This window comes from Podarcis cretensis (assembly GCF_951804945.1).
Source record: "Podarcis cretensis genome assembly, chromosome: 5".
NCBI classification, from domain to species: Eukaryota; Metazoa; Chordata; class Lepidosauria; order Squamata; family Lacertidae; genus Podarcis; species Podarcis cretensis.
The window spans coordinates 95813626-95835863 of record NC_137174.1 but is presented as its reverse complement, the minus strand read 5'-3'; the positions used below and the strand labels follow the sequence as shown (position 1 = coordinate 95835863).

General features: G+C 42.9%; 1 protein-coding gene across 1 annotated transcript; it reads right to left on the bottom strand.

Annotated features, from left to right (window-relative positions):
• Window positions 1-750: 750 nt before the first annotated feature.
• Window positions 751-17254, bottom strand: LOC307217014 (cytochrome P450 2J4-like). Its single transcript, XM_079978001.1, has 9 exons — window positions 16954-17254; window positions 12698-12860; window positions 11300-11449; window positions 10778-10938; window positions 8560-8733; window positions 7360-7501; window positions 4960-5147; window positions 4028-4169; window positions 751-2216 (listed from the first exon to the last, which is right to left on the bottom strand). The coding sequence occupies exons 1-9, from the start codon at window positions 17242-17244 to the stop codon at window positions 2017-2019; spliced, it is 1611 nt and encodes a 536-aa protein (XP_079834127.1). The 5' UTR covers window positions 17245-17254; the 3' UTR covers window positions 751-2016.
• Window positions 17255-22238: the final 4984 nt, after the last annotated feature.

Here is a 22238-nt window from a genome sequence, read left to right as displayed (position 1 = left end):
GTACCATATAACAGTTGGGCCAAAACTTTAGCCTGGCATAGTTTTGGAGCTGCGTGAGTGTAGTGGCCACCCCTAGTCTGGAGAAATTTGAGGAAGTTATGCACAGATTTATTTATTTTTTACCATTGTTGGTTACTTGAATGTTATGGGCTTTCCTTGAGCCAGAAGCCTGGAAAATTACACCTAGATATTAAAGGTCAGCACATCTTCAATTTTATGGCCTCCGATGGCAGGGGCGTAGGAAGGGGGGCGGTGGGGGCACTCCGCCCCGGGTGCCATCCTTGAGGAGGGTGGCAAAAAGGCTTGAGCTGCCAACGCTACAGCACACAACGGCTCGCCCCGGCACCGCAGCGCAGAAGAAAGAGACAGTCAGTAGCTACACAGTACTTTATTTACAGACTCACCCACCCTCCCTTTCTTTAAGGGATGTATGTATGTACTGAGAAGAGGTTTTGCTCAGTGCAAGATTATCAGCAGAGAAGCTGAAGATTACATGCTGTAAGGTTCAGTATAGCATGGTGAGCTAGCATGGTAAAGTGCTAGTGGATCTCTCTGTACACTTGTATCATTGCAAGGTTTACCGTACTTTTAAGTAAACAGACACTGTCTTTATTGTATTTTTGGCACCTGTTGAAGAATTTCCTCTTCAAACATGCCTTCTAAGTGATTACTTTTATCGCAGTCAGTACCTGAATTTAGCTGAAATTGTTTTTATATATCCAATGGTATTAACTCTTTTCACAAATGCAGTTGTTTTGCATATGGCTTTTACTGTACCGTGAAATCACTTTGAGATGCTTAATCAGAAGCATTTAGTAAAAGAAATAAACATGGTTCCTCTCCCCAACACTGCACAAACACACACGTTTGTGGCAAGGAAGAAACCATTCACAGCTGAAAATGGCAGGTTCACCATGATTGTGTGGGTGCATTGTTTGAATGCTTTTTAGAGGGCACCCACACAATGCCAGCACCCAATCATGGTGAACTTTATTTCCCCCTCAGTTCTTCCATCTTCTCAGACCTCATAAACTACCCCTACCCGAAACAGAAAAGTAGCACAACCTGCACAGTTGTAGATGCCTTTAGCACTATTATTCTGCCTTTTGAAAAGGTGGGGTTTTGTTGTGGGCAGAGACAGCAACATAGAAGGCTACCTTACCATTCGTCTATTCAGCTCAGTATTGTCAGCACCAACTGCCAGCATGTCTCCAGCTTTCAAAGAGGAAATCTTTCCTAGCCCTACCTAGAGTTATCCTACAGTGTGTCCATTTGAAAACCGATATGCACTATCCCAGCAATGGTGGCACAGAAAGTATCTACACCTGACCAATGGCATTGTGGGCTGGGTGCATAGCATGATCACAACCACCATTTCCTTGATTCATCTGGGGCATGTGCATGGTGGAAAAGGCGTAGAAAACATAATAATGAGGAGCGCTTTCACATATCAAGTAGCCACCCCTAGGCAGGATCAAGAATCAGTCTACAATGAAAGCAGTATGTTGAGGACAAGAATGAACGATTCTGGATCGAAAAAAGCTACATTTTTGTACTACAAATAGGTTAGTATATCAACACAGCACAAAACTCCACTACTGACCCATCTCAGCATGCAATTCTCCATTTTAAATGTCCAATTCAACACATAACAAAGAAAATACAATGACTCCATAAGCTGAAAAAGAGCAGATTCAACAAATGAGCCTCCTTTTCACCTTTCAGTGGCATAGCGTAAAAAATACCTAAGTTCAGATACAGAATTCAGTCCTGAGCACAAAACTGAGAAGACACATAATTGAGAAGATCTGTTTGGGGGTGCCAAATTTTGGCCTAGCTCTGAACGCCATATTATCAAAGATTACCAAACTCTGCCCCTGCAACAAATGAGGGATATTTTAATTGGTCCAATGATAGTAGAACTGAGAAAGCCAAGGACAGAATGTCAGTCAAAGTGAAAAATAATAATAATGGAGAAATTTATGGCAATAAATAAATAAACCACGGTAATTATTTTTATATGCTTCCTGATGCACTGCAGCGGGGAATAGCACAGAGTTTGTGAGGGTGGGGATGCAATGTCAGCCCCAAAACGGGCTTTTTATTGAGTTCTTTCACTCCTTCTGGCAGCTGGAAGCGGAATGCCCTCAACAGGGTGGTTAGGAAGAGGAATATCTCCATCTTGGCCATCTGCTCTCCCACACAGGCTCGAGCCCCTGCAGAGGAAAGAAGGGGGAAGCAGCAAGTGAGACATAACCAACTCCATCTATTCTCCAGTTCATCTGGTTTGCTCAGCCAGTAGTTTTAGCCACAACAACAACAACAATAAAAAGCTGGAAAACAGCTACTCCCAAAGTACCTCCCTTGAATTCTCTGGGCTGACATCCTGAGGGTCCTGGCTTTGCTCCAGGAAATACTGGAAGCTGACCTTGAGTGGCTGCAGTTCCCAAAGGAAGACTAAGCTTGAAAGCAGAGTGAGAATTTGGATATGGAGCATACCGGTCATGGCTGTATCACTATATGTAGTACTTTGGGAAAGCAGGTCTAACTACTGCCAGAACAGCTTAAGGCAGGGGTCATAAAGACCATTTTACCATCCTACGAGCCGCCCCTGAACCAAGCCATCCGCTCAATGAGTCCCCCACGCACTGCACTAAACCAGTGCAGCGCGGCACGGGGACACGCCGAGCGGCACCAGAAATTGTGTCTGTGCATGTGCAGATACTGGAAATCGCGTCTGCGCATGTCCAGATGCCGAAAATTGCTTCTGCGCAGGTGCGATTTTTGGCGTCTGGGCATGCGCAGACGCGATTTCCGGCGTCGTGCTGCACCAGTCCGGCCCACAGACGATCTCCGTGGGAGTGATCTGGCTCATGCCCGGTAAACCTTGCCGACCCCTGGCTTAAGGGAAGGAATATTCAAAGTGCACACATTGCCTGTGGGTGAATCCCCAACATCTCAGAGGAGACACCTGGTGGCCAATAGAGGCAGCTGCCACAGTGATAGAAGAAGAAAAAGAAGAAGAAGAGGAGGAGTTTGGATTTGATATCCCATCTTTCACTCCCCTTCAGGAGTCTCAAAGCGGCTAACAATCTCCTTTCCCTTCCTCCCCCACAACAAACACTCTGTGAGGTGAGTGGGGCTGAGAGACTTCAAAGAAGTGTGACTGGCCCAAGGTCACCCAGCAGCTGCATGTGGAGGAGCAGAGACGTGAACCCAGTTCCCCAGATTACGTGACTACCGCTCTTAACCACTACACCACACTGGATCTCATGATGGAGATCCGGTCAAAGGCGACTATGGGGTGCGATGCTCCTTACAACAAAAAGAAGAAATGGAGAGAGAGAGATGGAAAAAGAGTGAGAAGAGGCTGGAGCAGCTGGTTGTTCTGGGCTCACCTTCTGCAGCAGCCATAGAGAAAAAAATATTTTGTACATGGAAGTGGATGCAGTTTACAACAGAGTTACAGTTTATAACTAATTCATCATTTTATGTTAATAATTTTTGGAATTTTATGAAAATTTCAGTATATAATTTTGTAAATAAAAAAGGAAGGAAACTGCAATAAATAAATATATATAGCCACTGGATCCCCCAATTCTGATTGGGGCTTTAATTCTAGGAGAGTGAAGATTTTAACCCTTCCCCTCTTAAACCATTTCCCTAAACTAAATTGCTCTTCCAGAGATGCTGTTTGTGCCAAAGCAGGGATAGCCAATGTGTTACCCTCCAAGTGCCACTACAATTCCTATCAGCTCCAGCCAGCATGGGCAAGAGTCATGGATGATGGACGTTGTAGCCCAACAACATCTGGAGAGATACCCCTATTCTATGGAGGGAGAATTCAGATTGGAAAATGATGTGGAAGAAGAATGTTAAATTCATTGCTCTCTCAACACTATCACTCCAACCTGATTTTTAAACCACAGGGGATCCATTCATGGCCCTCCCTCTCTTTAATCACCTTTGACCATTCGCTTGTTTGAAACAAGCTACTAAACGTGACCATGATTATTTCTACGTTTACCTGCTCCAAATGGCAGGTATTCTTCTCTAGACCTAAAATTTCCATCCGTGTCCAAAAAATGGTGCGGGTTGAACTCTTCAGGTGTTTCCCATCGCGTGGGATCAATAAGAACAGAATTCAGATCTGTAATAACAAGTGTCCTCTGAAAAAGAAGAAACAGTTGGCTCAGAATGCATCTGGACCAGCACAAAACAGTTTTGCCAATTCACTGCCCCAGTAATCAATCTTAACACATTTCTCACATACAAAGGTACAGTCTATATTTATGGTGTACAATAATCACAATATTGGATTCTAATTCTGATTTGGTGCATCAGAATATAGTGTGTGTCAGCCCAAGGCACATCAGAGGCTGCTGAATTCAACACAGGGCGTGTTTGAGGCTGCTCTCCTGCTTCAATTTGTTGTTGGGAATTATATAACTTTTCTTTCCCTTTTGACAGAAGTGAATGAGATTGGCATGCATGCTAATCACTCACAGGTGGAAAAAGCCTGTCAAATTATAGGAAAGCAGGTCCAGGGATTCTTGTACTGGATACTTTCCTTGCAAGTTTTTATGCCTTTGGAGGTTAGATGACCATCTGTTATGGATGTTGTAGTTGAGATTCCTGTATTGCAAGGAGTTGGACTAGATGACCCTCAGCGTCCCTTCCAACTCTACAATTCTGTGATTATATGTATCTTGATAAAACTTGTTATGTGTTTGGGTTTCATCCTCTCATTCCAGATCACTTATGCAATAGTCTGTTCCTTGTATTTGTCATAATAGAATTTTTTAACTTTCAGGTTATTAATCTTCAGATATTTTTTTCGAGAGAGAGGGGAGATCCTTCTCCCTCAGATTTTGTGCTACAGGTGTGCATTTAAAGTGCCACTATCAGGTGCTCTTTGCTTTCAAAATATACAGCTGTTGCCTTATCTATATCCTGTACCTTTGGAATGTGAAAACCATGCATTTCCATATCCTTTGCACTTCGCCTGGGAATCCCAATTAATAAGGGATATTTTGCACGCAAAATTTCATGCATCACCGCATTGGTGTAAGGCAGTTTCTTTCGATCTTCATAGCAAATGGGAAGGGAGGAACCTAAAACATCTTCCATCTCCTTGTAGACTTTATCTGCAGGAAAAAGTGGGAAATTAAGCTTTACCATATTTTAAAATCCACTAGTTTTAATCTGAGAAACACACAGCAACTAGACTGTAGAGGGTGGGATGAAAAGACCCCAGTATATTAAGTGAGGCTCATTGGTATATGCTGGCAGCACCCTGAAAATAAGAAGTTAACAATTAAATACCGTGAATGCAGCTGCACGTGGAAAAGGTCTATTGCTCTGTGGTAGAACATCTGCTTTGCATGCAGAAGGTCCGTGATTCAATTCCCAGAATCTCCAGGTAGGGCTGGGAATGTTCCTTCCCTGAAATCCCGGAGAGCTGATGGCAGCCAGTGTAGGCAATACTGAGCTGGATGGACCCTGGCCCTGACTCAGCAGCAGCCGGTTTCTCATGTTTCCACAAATTCAGAGGGGAGTTCCTTACTCTCTGGGAAGACTATTTCACCAGGAGCCAGATCAAATGTTTCTTTCACCCACTCAGTTCTGCCCTTACTGAAACTCAGTGCCTGGCTTCTATCCCACACAGAACAGGATTGCAGCCAGTGCATGGAGGCTAGTTAGCACAATTCTATGGCTGCCCATTTCCCCCTGTCTTCCTCCTGGCAAAGTGGTTGCTTGGCCACAGTGGCGACCCACACTGTGCCCTGCTCAGCCATACCCTAAGGCAAATACCTGTGGCTGCCGTTGGAAGATTCAGAACAGGGTAAGGAAAGTACTTCTTCATATAAGGTAAAGGGACCCTTGACCATTAGGTCCAGCCGTGGCCGACTCTGGGGTTGCGGCGCTCATCTCGCTTTATTGACCAAGGGACCCGGCGTACAGCTTCCGGGTCATGTGGCCAGCATGACTAAGCTGCTTCTGGCAAACCAGAGCAGCGCATGGAAACACGGTTTACCTTCCCGCTGGAGCGGTACCTATTTATCTACTTGCACTTTGACGTGCTTTTGAACTGCTGGTTTGACATGAGCAGGGACCGAGCAACGGGAGCTCATCCCGTTGCGGGGATTCGAACCGCCGACCTTCTGAACAGCAAGTCCTAGGTTCTGTGGTTTAACCCACAGCGCCACCCGCGTCCCAGGTCTTCTTCCTATAGCACAGAGTTAAATTCTGGAATTTATTCCCACAAGATGTGATGCCCACTCACTTGAATGGCTTTAGAATCGGATTTGATGATTTTTTAGAGGATAAGGCTATCAATGACTGATAAACATGATGGATATGTTCTCCATCATCCCTCCAGCGTAAAAAGTAGTACTGTATTTTACACCCTATAGGACGCACTTTTTCCCCACCAAAAATGAAGGGGAAATGTGTGTGTGTCCTATGGGGCGAATGCAGGCTTTAGCTGAAGCCTGGAGAGCGAGAGGGGTCGGTGCGCACTGACCCCTCTCGCTCTCCAGGCTTCAGGAAGCTCTCCGCAAGCCTTGGGAGCCCGCGGGAGTTCCTGTCGGGCTCCCTAGGCTTGCGGATAGCAGCCTGCATCTCAAAGCCCGGGGCGCGCTGCACAGCGCGCCCCGGGCTTCGGTTCCCCGACCTGGTTTGGAGGCTGGCGGTGGGGAAAAGTGCGCTTCTCCCTGCCGCCAGCCCCACAAGCTCAGGGGACAGCGGGGAGGCGGAGCGCCGCCATCCCGCTGTTCCCCGACCTGGTTTGGGCTTCAGGCAGATATCCGCAAGGCGTGGGAGCCCGGTGGGAGCCCCCTGTTCTTGGGGCTGGGGTTGGGGGAAGCTCGGGCTTCCCCCACACCAGCCCCGCGCCTGGAGGGAAAATAAAAATTATTTTCTTTATTCCCCCCCCCAAAAAAAACAAACAAACACTAGGTGCGTCCTATGAGCCGGTGCGCCCTATGGGGCGAAAAATACGGTATGTCTGTAAATACCAGTTCGTGGGAATCACAAGTACAGAGAATACTGTTCCAATCTGGTCCTGTTCACAAGCTTCCCATACGCACCTGGTTGGCCACTGTGGGAACTTTGTGATTTGGTGGATAATTTGTTGCATTTTTACTGGGGAGAACTGGGTACAGATTCTCCCAAGCTGATCATGGGGCATTCTGGTTGCTCTTGAGAAAATAATTGTGCTTTGAACATATATTTGTCATCCACCCATTATGACACCTTGGAAGAATCACAACCTGCTACTAAAAAAGCAATAAATCTAAGCTCTTCCCTACAGGGATCCAGAGAGGTGCTTGCTTCCATTGCAAAGTTCTCCCTCACCTTGAACATCTGGATAAGACACCATGAGGAGCAGTGCCCATTGCAGAGTAGCAGCAGTCGTCTCTGTCCCTGCGATAAAGAGGTCAAGAACACACTCTGCCAGGTTGTCTTCATCAAAGGTAGAGTTGGGGTCATCCTTGCTCTGTTGATGATAATGGAAAAAGTGAAATGTTGGAATTATTTAGAGGCCACACAAAATCTATCTGACCTTGGGGTGGGGGGTGTCTTCCTATCGCAACACCTAATAATATGTTTTACAGCTGAGTGTGCAGGAAGATACTTGGACAGTCATAGACTGGAGTAAGAAAGGATCTCTCCAACACCCTTCTGAAGACATGCAGAATAAAAGATAATAAAAAGAAACCACAGCCCTTTCCAAGTCATCTTTCCAAACAAAAATTGGGTTGATGGTGCAAAAACAGTGGCATCATCTGCACAAATCCAGTGCAAGTTTATGGGTATGCTCTCCCAAACTTATTTAATAGTGGTTTGCATTGTCTGTTTGTGTACCTGAAATTACAAGGTGAACTGGGGTGATCTTGGAAATGTTTTTCTGAATCAGATCACACCACTAACAAGGCATCTCAGAGCACATCAGGGACTTTCTACACTTCTGAATGGTTCTGCGGCTTTGTTGTCTGACCACCCCACCCCACCCCAAAATGAAATCAAGCTGGCTGGAGTAGAAAAGGAGGCTGAAAGGACATCATCATCATCATCATCACCATATATTATTTATACCCCGCCCACTCTGAGCAGCAAAAAGTGATTATTGATCCACCCAACCAAAACCACCACAATAAATCATCTATTACCCCAAATGAAGCGATTTTAAGTCCAATTTCCCCCAATACAGTTGTACCTTATTTGTCGAACGCCTTGTGACTCAAATGTCTTGGCTCCCAAATGCTGCAAATCTGGAAGTTCCTGCAGCCAGTCAGAAGCTGCACCTTGGTTTTCAAACGTTTTGGAAGTCGAATAGACTTCCGGAATGGATTCCCTTTGGGAACCAAGGTACAACTGTATATTGAATTATCCCTGTATTAGGTACACCCAAATTTACAGAGGGAAAGAATCAAGACAGGTGCTGTTTGAGGGTAACTTCATCTGGACTACACAAAGTAAGTGGGAACTCAGACACAAACACACATTGTAGTGTGGACAGGCCCCAAGTGCCTGGAGTTGACAGTGGATGCTTACTTTCTCCATCTGAAGTAGATAGAAATCAATGAAATCCTGCGGCTCATCCTTTCGTTGCTCTTTATGCCTTTCTAACTCCTCCTTTGCAAATGAAAGTATCAAGTCTGCGGAGGCAAATAACTTCTTATGAGGCCCTGGGAAATGTTTCATGAGCCATGGGAAGACTTCATACAGCTGCAGAGGAGGAGAAAGCAAAAACCACAAGTCACTACCACAAAATGGTTTGGTAACAAGGTCTAGAGGAGGAGAAAGCAAAAACCACAAGTCACTACCACAAAATGGTTTGGTAATAAGGTCTAGAGGAGCAGAAAGCAAAAACCACAAGTCACTACCACAAATTGGTTTGGTAACAAGGTCTATCAACAAACTCATTTGGACTGGCACTTCAGCATCATGGCCTGGATTATTATTGAGGCTGTGGCTAAATGTCTGTGGGCGCTCTCTGACCCAGAGTTACTCCTGGGTGGCAGGTGGCAGAGTGCTTTTACATCACTTCAGCTGGCAGTGAATTGGGCATACTAAATAGGACCGCACTAGAAGACAGGTTGGGATGTTTAACCAGTACAAAAATGCAGCTGCCAGCAGTCAGTTCATATAACATTCATTTTACACCATTCTTACGTATTTTTAAGCCCTTCATGACCCAGGACCAGGGTCCCTAAAGCTGTATTCTCCTTTCAGAACCACAACTTCAGTCTCTGAGCTGCTCTGGGTCCCATCACCATTAGAAATATAGCAGCTGGCAGAATTCTTGGAGAATTTTCCATAGTGGCAGCAAAAACATGAAATACCCTTTCTAGGATGTTCCTCCTAAACTTTTCTGTTTAGGTGAATAAACATGGTTCTGAAGATGATCTGTTGATGGATAGATGCTGTGTTCTGAAATTAACTAACCTGTCTGTTCTGATTCTGCTACATATTATTTTAATAAGTTTTAAAAAGGTGTTGCAGTTATGATTATATTGCTTCTGAAGCTTTGTGGTTTTTTGTTCATTCCTGGTTTCTCTTTAGCCTCTTTGAATACTTCAGAGAAAAGTGAGGTAGATATGTATTAAATTTATGTGAACTGTCAAAGCTTAAGGACACAGTGCTAAGGTGAATTATTCTCACATTTTGGCTCATTTTTGTTGCAAAGAATTTAGTACAGCATTCATTCATTCAGCAGTTGGTCTGTGAGCAGTAGGATGCTGTGATTACTAAGACTCAGCATGGGTTTCTCAAAAGTAAGTCATGCCAGATTAATCTCATTTCTCTTTTTGATGGAGTTACAAGCTTGGTGGATCAGGGGAATGCTGTGGTTATAGTGTATCTTGATTTCAGTAAGGCTTTTGACAAAGTCACCCATGATATTCTTGCAAAATAACTCATAAAATAGGGGTTGAATGAGGTAACAGGTGGATTTGTAGCTGTCACAAAGAAAATGGAGCTAGCTTGTTTTCTCCAATAATAATAATAATAATAATAATAATAATAATAATAATAATAATAATGGCTTCTTTTTCAGCTGAAACTCACTAGAACTCAGTTCTGTCACCTCTCAGCTTGGCACCATTGCCATTATAAGAGAACAAGGGAGGCGTTAATGGTGAGTTGTGGCACCTTTTTTCCTAGAAAAATAGTGCTAATTATTATCATTATCATTAGCAATCATTATTATTATACCCTGCTGGGTATAATAATAGGGTAGGACTTGAATCAATGGCTTCAATTTTCAAGAAAGGAGATTCTGACTGAATATCATCAAGAACTTTCTGACAGCAAGAGCTGTTTGACAGTGGAATGGACGCCCTCAGGAGGTTGTGGACTCTCCTTCCCTGGTATCAGCTTGGCTGCAGAAGTTGCTGGAAGGAGGCATACAAGACAGGCCATCCAACCCGTGGGTTTAAATCCACATATCCCTGCAATGAATCAAGTACTCTGAGGGCTCATGCATACTTCTGCTTGTGCCCTGCTTTCTAGACACGGATCCAAACGGTTTTTCATTTTCCTGCCACTTTCCCCAGGAAAACCCACTGTTTATCACTGAATTGGAACATCAACTCACAGAAGAAGCAACTGACATTTGTTCCAATTCAGTGGCGAACAGCAGGTTTTCCAGGGGGAGAAACCTGCAGGACAAATGGAAGTGTAGATGAGCCCTAAGATTTAGGAGTACTGCCATAATGTTCTGTGAATGCTTATTTGAGTTAGGGCCTCTGGGAATCAAAAGTCTACTCACCATGTGAAGCATGTTATTTGAATCTTTCAAGATGCAATCAATGGCAATGATCAATTTTTGGAATTTTTCATCTTCAAGAGGAAATCGGTATCCAAAAGCCAAAACACATATCAAGCTGGACACTGCATTAGTGACGGGGAGTGAAAAATCATGTGGCTGCCCTGCAAATGAAATCATTTACATTTATATCTCGGAAAGCTGCTAGGATCAATTGCTATTTTAAAAAATATTTGAATAAAAGTGAAAATGTATGAAATTCCATTCCAAAATGTGCAGAGATTGTGCATAAAGATCTCTGCAAACTGGGATAGGTATCAGCATCATTACTTACCATATTTACGTGAATGTAATGTGCACCTTTTTGGGGCCAAATTACATTGTGAAAATTAGGGTGCACATTAGATTTGATGGCACATTTGCATTCACCAGCAAATACTTTGTTGGTTTCAAGGTTTTGAAAACTGAGGTGTTCATTAGATTGGAGGGTGATTTGATTCATGTAAATACGGTAATATCACATACCTTTTGCATGTGCAAAGACCTGCACAAGACGATGGGCTTCCTCTTGTATTTGGAACTCCATGCCTTTCTTCCCCAGACCCAGCTTCCGCATAGTAATGACACTGAACCGTCTCTGCTGCTTCCAGGTGTGACCATTTGAAAAGACCAAACCTAAAACAGGAAGGAATCGATGTGAAAACATTACTCACAAAAATGCCATATTTTTAAAATTGTCAGTCAACCAAGATGAGACCAAATTTAGTGCAGATAATGCCTGTGCATTTCAGAGATGCCATTCTTTCACAACCTAAGAACTGCAAGACTGGCACAGAATCTGTCTAGTACAGTGATATTCACCAGCACTGTACGCTTCAGAAAATGCCTATGAGGCCATCACTCTATCTTGCCTTCAAGCACTGGAACTTATTTCAGTATAGCACACAGGATCCTTCCAGATATCCTTTTAATGGTGCATTCATGATTATTTGTGATTGTTATGTTATTGAGGTGGTCACACTGCTTCATTTCCTTTTCTTTTAATAGAGTTTTTTTAAAAAAAAGTTTTAACATATTAAGCAATAAAATCCAAACTCTTTTATAGAAAGATAAGAAAAGGCAACATATCAAGAAAAGAATACCGAGAGTTGATTCCCCCCATCTCCCACCTGGGAGGTCTCCCCGTTCCTTAGCCTCACACCCTGAGAAAACCCTCTCTGATTTGTCTTCCACAGATCCCTTCTTTTTCTAATCCCCTGGTCTCTGTAAATGTCCTCCTTTATCACAGATATATATGTTCAAATATTAATTCCTGCATATAAGTAATACTTATAGAAAACTATCAAAAAATAAGGTTCATAAAAAGCCAAATCAATAAAGAAAAGAACCTAAACATAAAAAGAAGAGACTGCTTCATTTCCAATAAGTGTATATTCTATAACTTTCTGCTGAAATCCTATAATTTTTTCTTCTAGTTTATTTTGGTTCCACTTTTTTGCACTTTAGTCCCTCTGGACAGCAGTCATGTAGCATTGAGGAGGCATCACAGGATTAATGAAATCAGAATATATTCACCACTAATTCCTTCACTCTACTTCTCATGCACGGAAGAGTCACTTCTTCCTTTCAAATCAGCAAGACTTCCTCTTTCAATACCTTCCCAAGACTCCCACAAAAAGTGTTATCATAAGTTCATATCACCTTTGTTGACTTCTGAGTTTTGCACAAGAGCCTAGCCTATGAACCAGATTTTGTGGCAATCTTAGTGCCTAATGACCAAGCTGGTAAATGCAGTGCAATGACTTCTTTGAAGACCTCTGCTGTTGGAAAGAGCTTCGGTTGATGGGCATAGTCAAAGTTTGATTTTATACTCTTCTCTGGAGATAGGGCCAGCAAAACCCATCAGCCTTCTCAACAACTTACCCTTTTTTTTAAGTGCAGCTTTCAGAAAAGGGGTCACCGGTCGTTCAGACAAGACTTCTGGTGAGTTTGTAAGGCCTTCTTTCACCGTTTGGAATCCAGACAGTACTACCATAGGATAATGTCCGAGCCATACATTGTAAATGTCTCCATATTGCTTAGCCAGCTGCCATTAGCATCAAAGTAGAAAAGAGAACCGTCATGTTAAAATATAGCAGATTATTACAAGCTTTTGTGACTATAGCCCATTGCCACAGGCATTCAGTGAGCTGGCAAAGGCTTCTTCTTCACCACAACAGAGTGTATTTCAAGGCTGTCCAGTTGTTGTGAGACTGAGGAGTTACCCACACTAAATCTTGTTCTGCTGCCCCCCTCCCCCCGCAAGGAAAACCACTCTTTAGTGCTCAGTCAGAACAAACAGAAGTTCAGATTTTATTCAGATTGACATTTGCTCCGATTTAGCACTAAAGAATGAGTCTTCCATGGGAAAGGAGTGGGGCAAAGGAAAACCGTTCAGAGAGGCAATGGGTACCAAGTGGGGATTTGATCAGGTTGAGGTTTCTATAATCCAAGCAAGGTTTCAGCTCCACTAAAGGGACACAGTTGGTGCTGTGGTCTAAACCACTGAGTATCTTGGGCTTCCTGATTGGAAGGTTGGCGATGAGCTCCCATTGCTTTGTCCCAGCTTCTGCCAATTTAGCAGTTTGAAAGCACACCAGTACAAGTAGATAAATAGGTACCACTGTGACAGGAAGGTAAACGGTGTTTCCGTGCTCTCTGGCTTCCATCACGGCTCCCTCGAAAAGCGAGATGAGCGCCGCAACCCCATAGTCGCCTTTGACCGGACTCAACTGTCCAGGGATCCTTTACCCTTTTTCACCTTCAGCTCCACCGCCCACTTCTTCTTGACAAACACTACTGGGGCACCATCCAGCACCTTCAATGACTGCAAGAAGCCTGTTGCCAAATCATTATCCAGGAACTACTACAGAACTGTAAGCTCAGCCTCAGACGTTGGGTAGAGGCAGCTCCAAGGGAAGGGCGCCCCCAGGAATAGCTCAATCACACAGCAATATAGTTGGTGCCATGGCAACTTTGCTGGCTCCTTCTTGCAGAACACATCCCTGAAGGAGTGATACTCAGGCAGGAGTTGACCCTCCTCCCCTGTGGTAGGTCCTGCTCACAAGCACCAGGTGAGGTGGTGGTGGCTGCAGCATCTCACAGGTGCTTTTCTGTGCAGCAGTGGCCCTGGCAGTGCTCGGACTCAAAACTGGCTAATAGTTGCTTAGATTTTCTCAATCCAGGGTGGGTTTCTTATAGCCCTTATAATTCTTTATATTGTTAAAAGGTTGGGGGCCACCTCCAATCTCTGCCAAGCTGCTGTGGCAAGATGCCAAGGAGGTTCCAGGCACTCCCACAGGGTCTGTGCTACTTTGAGAATCAGGATGTAGTGGAAACTGTTGTAGCTTTAAGAAAAATGATTTATTCGCATATTTGCAGCTGAATTTGAATTGTGGGAGTCCAGCTCTTACAGGATGGTCATCTCTGGGGTGGCTTGTTCCCCGCAGCAGTGTAGCACTATAGTCCAAGGCTCTCGTCCAGGGTACTGTCTTTGTTCTCCTTCTTCCTAACACACCTTTGCTCCAAGCAACTCCTCCCCATCCATCTGCTATCCCAAGCCTAGTTTTTTAGAGCAACATTTCTCCTGTGAGGTCAGCCTGTGAGCACAGACCTGAGAACCTTCCTTTGATGTGCTAATCACAAGCCATCCACACCTTTGTCTATTAATGTTTTTGTTCTTAACTAGCCCTGGTCAAGCTGGTTCCCATAAGCCAGCCCAGGGATTCCTTGTGTGGCACAGTTCTGCATTCATATCCCCAATATTAGCTAGATTCTGACATTCATCAATTTCTTGGGTTTAATGGAAGATCTCCCCACTCTGCTTATAACAATATATTAGTTAATAGAAATCATTTTGTTTTATGGGAGACATTTACATATACATACAGTATGTGCACCTCAATTTTCAAAACCTTGAAACCAAAAAAGTATTTGCTGGTGAATGTAAATGTGCCATCAAATCTAATGCGCACCCTAATTTTCATGACGTAATTTGGCCAAAAAAAGGTATGGATTACAATCGAGTAAATACAGTGTATAGAATATACATATACATATATAGAATATTAAATTTATAGTCAAATATAAAGTCATCCCATATGTAAAAAAGTAATTCACAAACGTATTTTAGAATATTGCAGCTAATATAATGTATACAAAAAGTTTTTCTTTTCTTATATATCCCTGAATAATGTATATGGATTTGCTCCCCCAAAATCAAACACAGGGTAATCATACAGCCCATCAATCTACTTTATCGGCTGCGTCGCATAGATTCGCATTTGTTAGAGCCAGATTTAATGTGTTCCCCTCAAATGTTCTGAGCAATAGATTTTCTAACGGTAAAACCTCTGTTTTATGCGCATGTGACAACAAATCAATAGAATCCCTCTATCATATCTTGTTTAATTGCCCCTTATACATTGTTCCCCGATCAAGGATCCTGAGTTCAATCATTCTGGAAATTGCTGCTAAACCACCTGAATTACATCTAGCTTATCTACTCCAGGACATTGACTCTTATAGAACATTACAGGTTGCTAGATTCCTGATTTCAGTTCTTTCATATAAAAGACTTCATGGAATGCTGCATGACTATTAAAAATCCAGTAAACTCTATGCACCATCTTGATCTTCAAGGCCATAACACGGTACATCTAGAGATTGTAAATAATGTGAAAGAGATTATGCGTTGAAATATTTTAGTTGATATTTTAGATTGTAAAATGCTATTTTATCTATTGATTTGTTTTACCTTGTGGGCTTATAGCCGAATAAAGTATTATCTATCTATCTATCTATCTATCTATATCCCTCAACCCCTCCTTTCTGTAATGTATGCATGATGTTTCTGGGGGTGGGCTTGACCTAGAGGATGGGAATTTCAAAAGTTTTTATAAGGTCTTGCACACCATTTTTCTGTGTCTTTCCTCTCACCTGCAAGTGAGGGGAGCACCCTGTTGCAACAGTCAATAAAGGCCAAGCCTACAGGCTGCTGATTTGCTCCAATTTACTCTGGTTGGTGTCTTTACTTTTTGTCCAAGGGAGCCCTCGGATTTTTCCGGTAACAGTTATGATGAGACCTACTTGGCTCCCAGTCCATTTCCCAGCAAAATTCAGTGTGTTGGTGCTGACCTTTAAAGTCCTAAATGGCTTTGGCCCAGTATACCTGAAGGAGCATCTCCACCCCTATCGTTCAGCCTGGACACTGCAGTCAAGCGCCGAGGGCCTTCTGGCGGTTCCCTCACTGTGAGAAGCGGTTATTGTGGAACGCCCTCCCATCAGATGTCAAGGAAATAAATAACTATCTGACTTTTAGAAGACATCTGAAGGCAGCCCTGTTTAGGGAAAGGGTCATTCCACATCAAATCAATGCAAAAAACAAGGGTTTTGTCACCCACCGTCTCGGATTTTGATGAAACTTGGTGTATTCCCTTCCCTTATGTTTGAAAGAAACCCCCTTAAATGTCCCCCCTCTATCTGATATGATCATTGGTTATGGAGGGGAAAAAATAAAATGTACGCCAGGCCAAGGATCTCAAGAGGAACAGAAATGCCGATTTCACGAAACTTTGAAGTGCTATAAAAGTAAAACCGTTTGAGATAGAGGGGGAAAATTTAAGGGGGGTTCTTTCAACCTTAAGGGAAAGGTGTATGCCAAGTTTCATCAAAATGCGAGACAGTGGGTGACATGACGCGTTGAACTGATATGGAATGACCCGAAGTTTTTTATGTCTGATGTTTTAGTGTATTTTTAATATTTTGTTGGAAGCTGCCCAGAGTGACTGGGGAAACCAAGTCAGATTAAGATGAGCAGGGTACAAATAATAAATTATTATTATTATTATTATTATTATTATTATTATTACTACTACTACTACATTGAAATCCTTAATTGAATTTACTATGTGTACAATTAAAGTTGCTATAGCTTCAGAATACCTGCAGAATACTGTAGTTTTGATGAAGAGAGAAACAATTGTTCCAACTGACAAGTTGCACTACATGTCACACTTCCATTTTCCAGAAGGTTTTACCAACACAACACTTTACTCACCAGTTGCTGTAGAAATAAAATAATCTGCAGTTCTATTAAGCCAGCTTCTTACTCAACTACTAAATGATTTAGAAAGAAGTACCTTCAAGAAAGTATCTGGTGATAATATTTTCCCAATCTGCCACATGCCTCCAATGACAGGAAGTGAGAAAGGTCCAGGAGGGTAGCGTCTGTGTGACCAGAGCTGTCTCAGGAAGCGCAGAATCAGAAGAGCCACCAGCACAAAAATCAAAATTTCCAAGATCCCTGCCATTCTCCTGTTGTTATCTTTCCTCTGTGGATTTCTTTTGCTAGTATAGCTGTGTGCATTGGAACATAGTTTCCCCAAGAGCGTGTTGCTTCCCTTCAAAGATATTGTCACTTGTCTGTTCATTCACCAACTACTTTTTATACAGACCACACTGAAGACAGATGTGGCAAGATTTATTGCATCGTATCTAATTAGTTCTTGGGCTGCATTTCACTTTGCATTAATTCTTTTAGTGCTTATGTCAAGGTTAGATCTGGTACAGTATGTATTTCAGTCAAGAATTGGAGTTGTTCCCACGCCTCTGAAGGAAGGAGTGATCTAAACACAAATTACCAGAGGGGTGGAGTGAACTAGGCCAGCCTAGAAGAAGAAGAGGGAAAGCATGCTTAAAAGCAAAAAACCCAGCTTCCATGCAAACACAAGCGGTGCTTACCTTTCACAGGGATAGTGACATCCCTCATTGCAACTTGGGCACGGGGAGAGCCAATGCAGTGATGTTGAGGTGGACACCCCCAGTAACACCTTGGCCCTCCCTGCACACAAACAACAATGCTATAGCACCTTCCACTCAGCAAGTTCCCCAGGCACTGTTACAAGACCTGATTGTGCGTTTCACATACCTAACATATATATATCATGGAAAAGCTAATTTGGGGGAATGAGTAATACTGCCCCAGGGATCTTTGCTGGAGAAAACTGCATGCTACAGATAGGATTGCATGCCTGTCCCAACCCCATTACTGAGGCCACTTGTCTCTTCTGTTCTGCAGCTCTGCTTTGCCCCAGTTTACGCCTTCATGCCATCTGCCCATGCCTCGTCCTCCTGTACACAGCCCTCCTTGCACCCAAACCACCTCCACAGTAAAGCTGTGCCCATGGAATGGATATCCCTGCAGAGAGTCCCACCAGTGTATCACAGCAGCACCAGTATTTCATGGCAGTGGTGTTCCACCAGCACAGTGGGGCTTCCATCATATTTCATAGCGCCTCGGCCAGTGCATCTTGACTATAGAGTTTTATACTAAATACCCAGCGACCAGTGTGATACAGCCTGGGTTAGTGAATATTTTACCACAAATATTCTGAAAAATCTACATATCCATAGTGCTTTCTATTTTGTTTCCACACACTCTCTTAGCCAAGGAAAGTCTTCTGGAATATATTTATTTCTCTTTCTTTTCCAAACATATGTGTATGAAAAAATTCTTCTCCAAGAGAAAGCGCTTCTTAAAGTTAGTGTGTATTGTAGGAGCGAAACCAGTACATATGTAGATATATTGCATGTCTGCACAGAAAGTTGCTGTTTGCAGCACAATTTCCACCCCTTTGTGATTCCTTGCCTTGAGGCGGTGAGAACATGGAAGAATTGTGGAGCCACCAAGAAAGACAAATAATCAAAATAGTAACAATTATTGCACATTTATGAAAAATCAGTTTAGTTTAATTTAAAAACCATTTAGTTTAATTAATTCAACAAAATTGATGAACTTGAAGCAGCGATACCAGCTTTTCAAAGTCTACTAGTAATTTAGCAAGAATCTTAGATACCACATTTCCTAACTATCTCACTGTTCTATAAATTCTTAATGCAATGGATGAGTTTGATGAAGTGATACCAGTTTCAAAATGTCTGATTTGAAGTCACTTAGCAGGAGTCTACCATGTTTAGTGATATGGAAGGGGGGGCGCATGCCTTCCTCTACCCTTCCGTCGATCACCAGAGGGTCCGAGGCGATGACCTCAAGGGCACCCAGCCTTACGTCGACCCCTCAGCCCCCACACCGTTACACAAGCACCACACTCTACCAAAGCCCCATAAATAAAGTGCCTTTCCCTTTCCTACACGGGCGAAATAAGCCCAAATTCTTATGCCTCTTTCCTGCTCTATCTTTACCGTGGCTTGACCGTACGAAGCTGTATTCCCTATTCCTTTCAATGGCTGCGTTCTACCCAATCAGAACCATGCATTCGCTTTGCAGAGCTAGCTCAGCGAGCTCCTGCACGCCTCATTTAACCTCTTGACAGGCTTCTGACAGGCTGGGAGAACAATGGAACCGAAACTTGTGAACTCGTAAAAGTGTCAAATCTTGCTACAATGTATCTATTTTGTTTCCAACTTCAATCACCAATATAAAATGGACTAGAATGGTTTCTGTTGTAGACCATTTTTTCTGTGATGCACGTATGATGTTTGTGGGGGGTGGGCTTGGGTTACACCCCTTCTGTGATGTATGTATGATGTATGGAAGGATGGTCTTGAGCTCCAGGGCAGGGAATTTAAAATGTCTATATAAGGACAGGCACACCTTGGTTCTGGGTCCTTCTCCTTCTCCTGCGTGTGAGGGGAGCACCCTGTTGCAACAGTTCAATAAAGATCAAGCTTTATAGCTGCTTTGCTTCTCAATATTCTCTGGTTGGCCTCTGTTATTTTCTCTGACCGATGGAGAACCTACAAAGGACTCTATAAGGGCTCTTGTGTCCCCCATAAGGGAATAAGGACAGGTTTTTGTTTATTACAGAGCCAACTGACTTGTGCCACAGCATGAAACCAAAAATACTCACCTTTTGGTCCCACCAGAGTATGGGAGCCAAAACTGAACATCCCAGATTGGTATCAGAAGCTGGGGTGGCTTCTGTCAGTCCGAGATGTCCCATTTAAACCTGGACACTTGGAGAGTATGCTATATTGTGCTTGAATAGAGTTGACTTTGAAATAAACATAGAGGTGACAAGTTTGGCCTCATTTCCTTGCAACTGCAAATTCAATGCACTGAACTTTGCAAATAGTTCCAATAATAAGCAATGTCATGCCTAATCTCTTTTGAGTTCATCAATGAGCAAAGCATTGTGTGTAGGAGTGCAAATATCCGGAGATGTAGTGATCAGGTGGGATTGCTATGATGAATTATAACGAGTAAGCCATCTGCGTCAGCAATGAAAGCCTTGCGTTGACTGGGTTTAAACTATTTTGATATGATTCTTGATCAATCCACACCTCTGCATCTCTGGCCATTTTCTCCACTGCCCATTTCTCTTTCGTCACAAGTCACGTACACAGCCCAGTTGCTTCGCCAGGCAGGATCCTGGGTCATCAAAGGCAGTGGGCGAGTTTCTTTGATGTAGGATGTTAATCTTAGGGCCAGGTAAACAGATCTCACATAAAGGTGATAATGATCGCTGTCCTCCTGGCCGTCCTCCTTATCATGTATATTGCTTGTTTATCACCTCCAGGGTTGCCAAACACTCTTCTTTGTAGTTCTGTTCTTTGTTCACCCTGTGCTTAATTAGTTATGGTGGTTTAACTTTCTCCCCATGTGGGTTTGTTGAAATGCTCAGAAGAAATCTGATTGGTTCTTTTGAACACTCTGTAAGTCTTGCTGGTTCAAGCCTCTATGTGTATTCTTATTAATCAGAGTTCAATCCTTCCTTTACTTTGGGAACGCCTCAATTGTGTCTTCAAAAAACTCTATAACAGTGTTGAAAAAGCATTTCACACAGTTGCCTTTTTATAGCCAACATACTTCAGTATGACGCAGCAAATGTTCAAAAACGTCGTCATTCGCAACACAGAACTCCCAGAATAGATGATCGCTGAGAGGACGGGCTTTAATTTTATTCACTACAGTAGTGACGTTGTGTAACAATTCTCAAAGTCGTAAAAAGGGAATTACAGGCTGAGAGCGAGGACACTGACCTTGCATGTTGCAAAGTACAATTAAGCTGTAAGAGTGGTTAAATTAAGAGTTGGTAAATAGTAAAATAAAACCATGTGCCTCCCATTAAACTTGAGCCATATTTTCCTAAGGTTAAAAGGCCAAGAGCATCTGGCTGGCAGAAAGGAAGAGAGTATTTTGGGAAGTCTTTTTCTAAAGTTGTTTCTTTCTTAAACTGAGATCCTTTTAAGATTTCTTTTCCTTTTAAAAGGTTATTTATGTTATGTATTAAATATATTGGCTTAAATGTAATTATGCAAAGGATTTAGAAACTAAGAAATGTTAAATCCTTATGCTAGATTCTTATTTCATATAGTTGAAAGAGATCACAGGGGCCATCAGCCCAGCCCCCCTGCCAAGCAGGAAACATCATTAGAGCACACATATGGTTGTCAGGCCTTTGTTTAAAGACCTCCAAAAGAAGGAGATCTTTCAATGATGATGTGAACTCAAGATCCTTGACATCTGTTTAAGATAAAAATTTAAGATTAACCATTTGTTTTGGAGGGCAATAGGGCAAGGAGGGCAAGAGGTGAGCTGGTAATTAAGGTTCCTTGTTGAGACACATGTAAGATATATTACTACTTATTTGTCATTTATAGATAGAAGAATATATAGCTTTTTGTTTCCCATAAAAGGGCAAAAGGAAATGGGTATATCTTTTGTGACTGGTTCTAGCAAACAGCCAATAGGAATTTCAACCAGGCTGATTGGACAGAGGCAGCCACAGGAGCAAGGGGGCTGGGTTAAGGAAATATAAGTGCTGGCCATAATGGCAGGAGGCCAGGCCAGAGCTTGGTAACCATATACCACTGTGCCTCTCATTTATTTGTCTGTCAAATAAATTATTATTTTAATTTCTCTATTGCTGCATTGAATATTTCATTCCAGCTAAGCGTTAACCACAAGCAGGGTGCTACAGTAAAAGGATGAAGGCGGATGTAGCCATGGAGCATACAAGAAGCATCATCTGCAGGCCTGAAAGTTGGCCCTTTTAGGACTCTAGTTTTCAAAAGGGAAGGGATGGAGCCTGGGAGAGCTGGGTTAGAGGCAGACGCTCAAAAGGCCTCAGTCCACCTCTAACCCTCATTGGAGCAAGCTGGTCTTGCTCTGTGGCTGCCTCTGCAATACCAGAACAGGATAAATATCTCCATTAGATTGTATGGGTAGAAGGGAAAGCCCACAGAAATGGCTTGTGGGGGGGATGTCACCTCAAACCTAGAAAGGTTTATTGGGGTAAAAAAATCATTGCTTTGATGAGGCTGATATTTTCCCACCCCAAGCAGTTTCTGGAAATCCAGTCTCTTCTTACAACATATGTAAATTAACTGATGTAAATTACATCAACATATGTAACAACATATGTAAATTAACAACGTGCAAAGATGCAGAGGTGTGCATAAA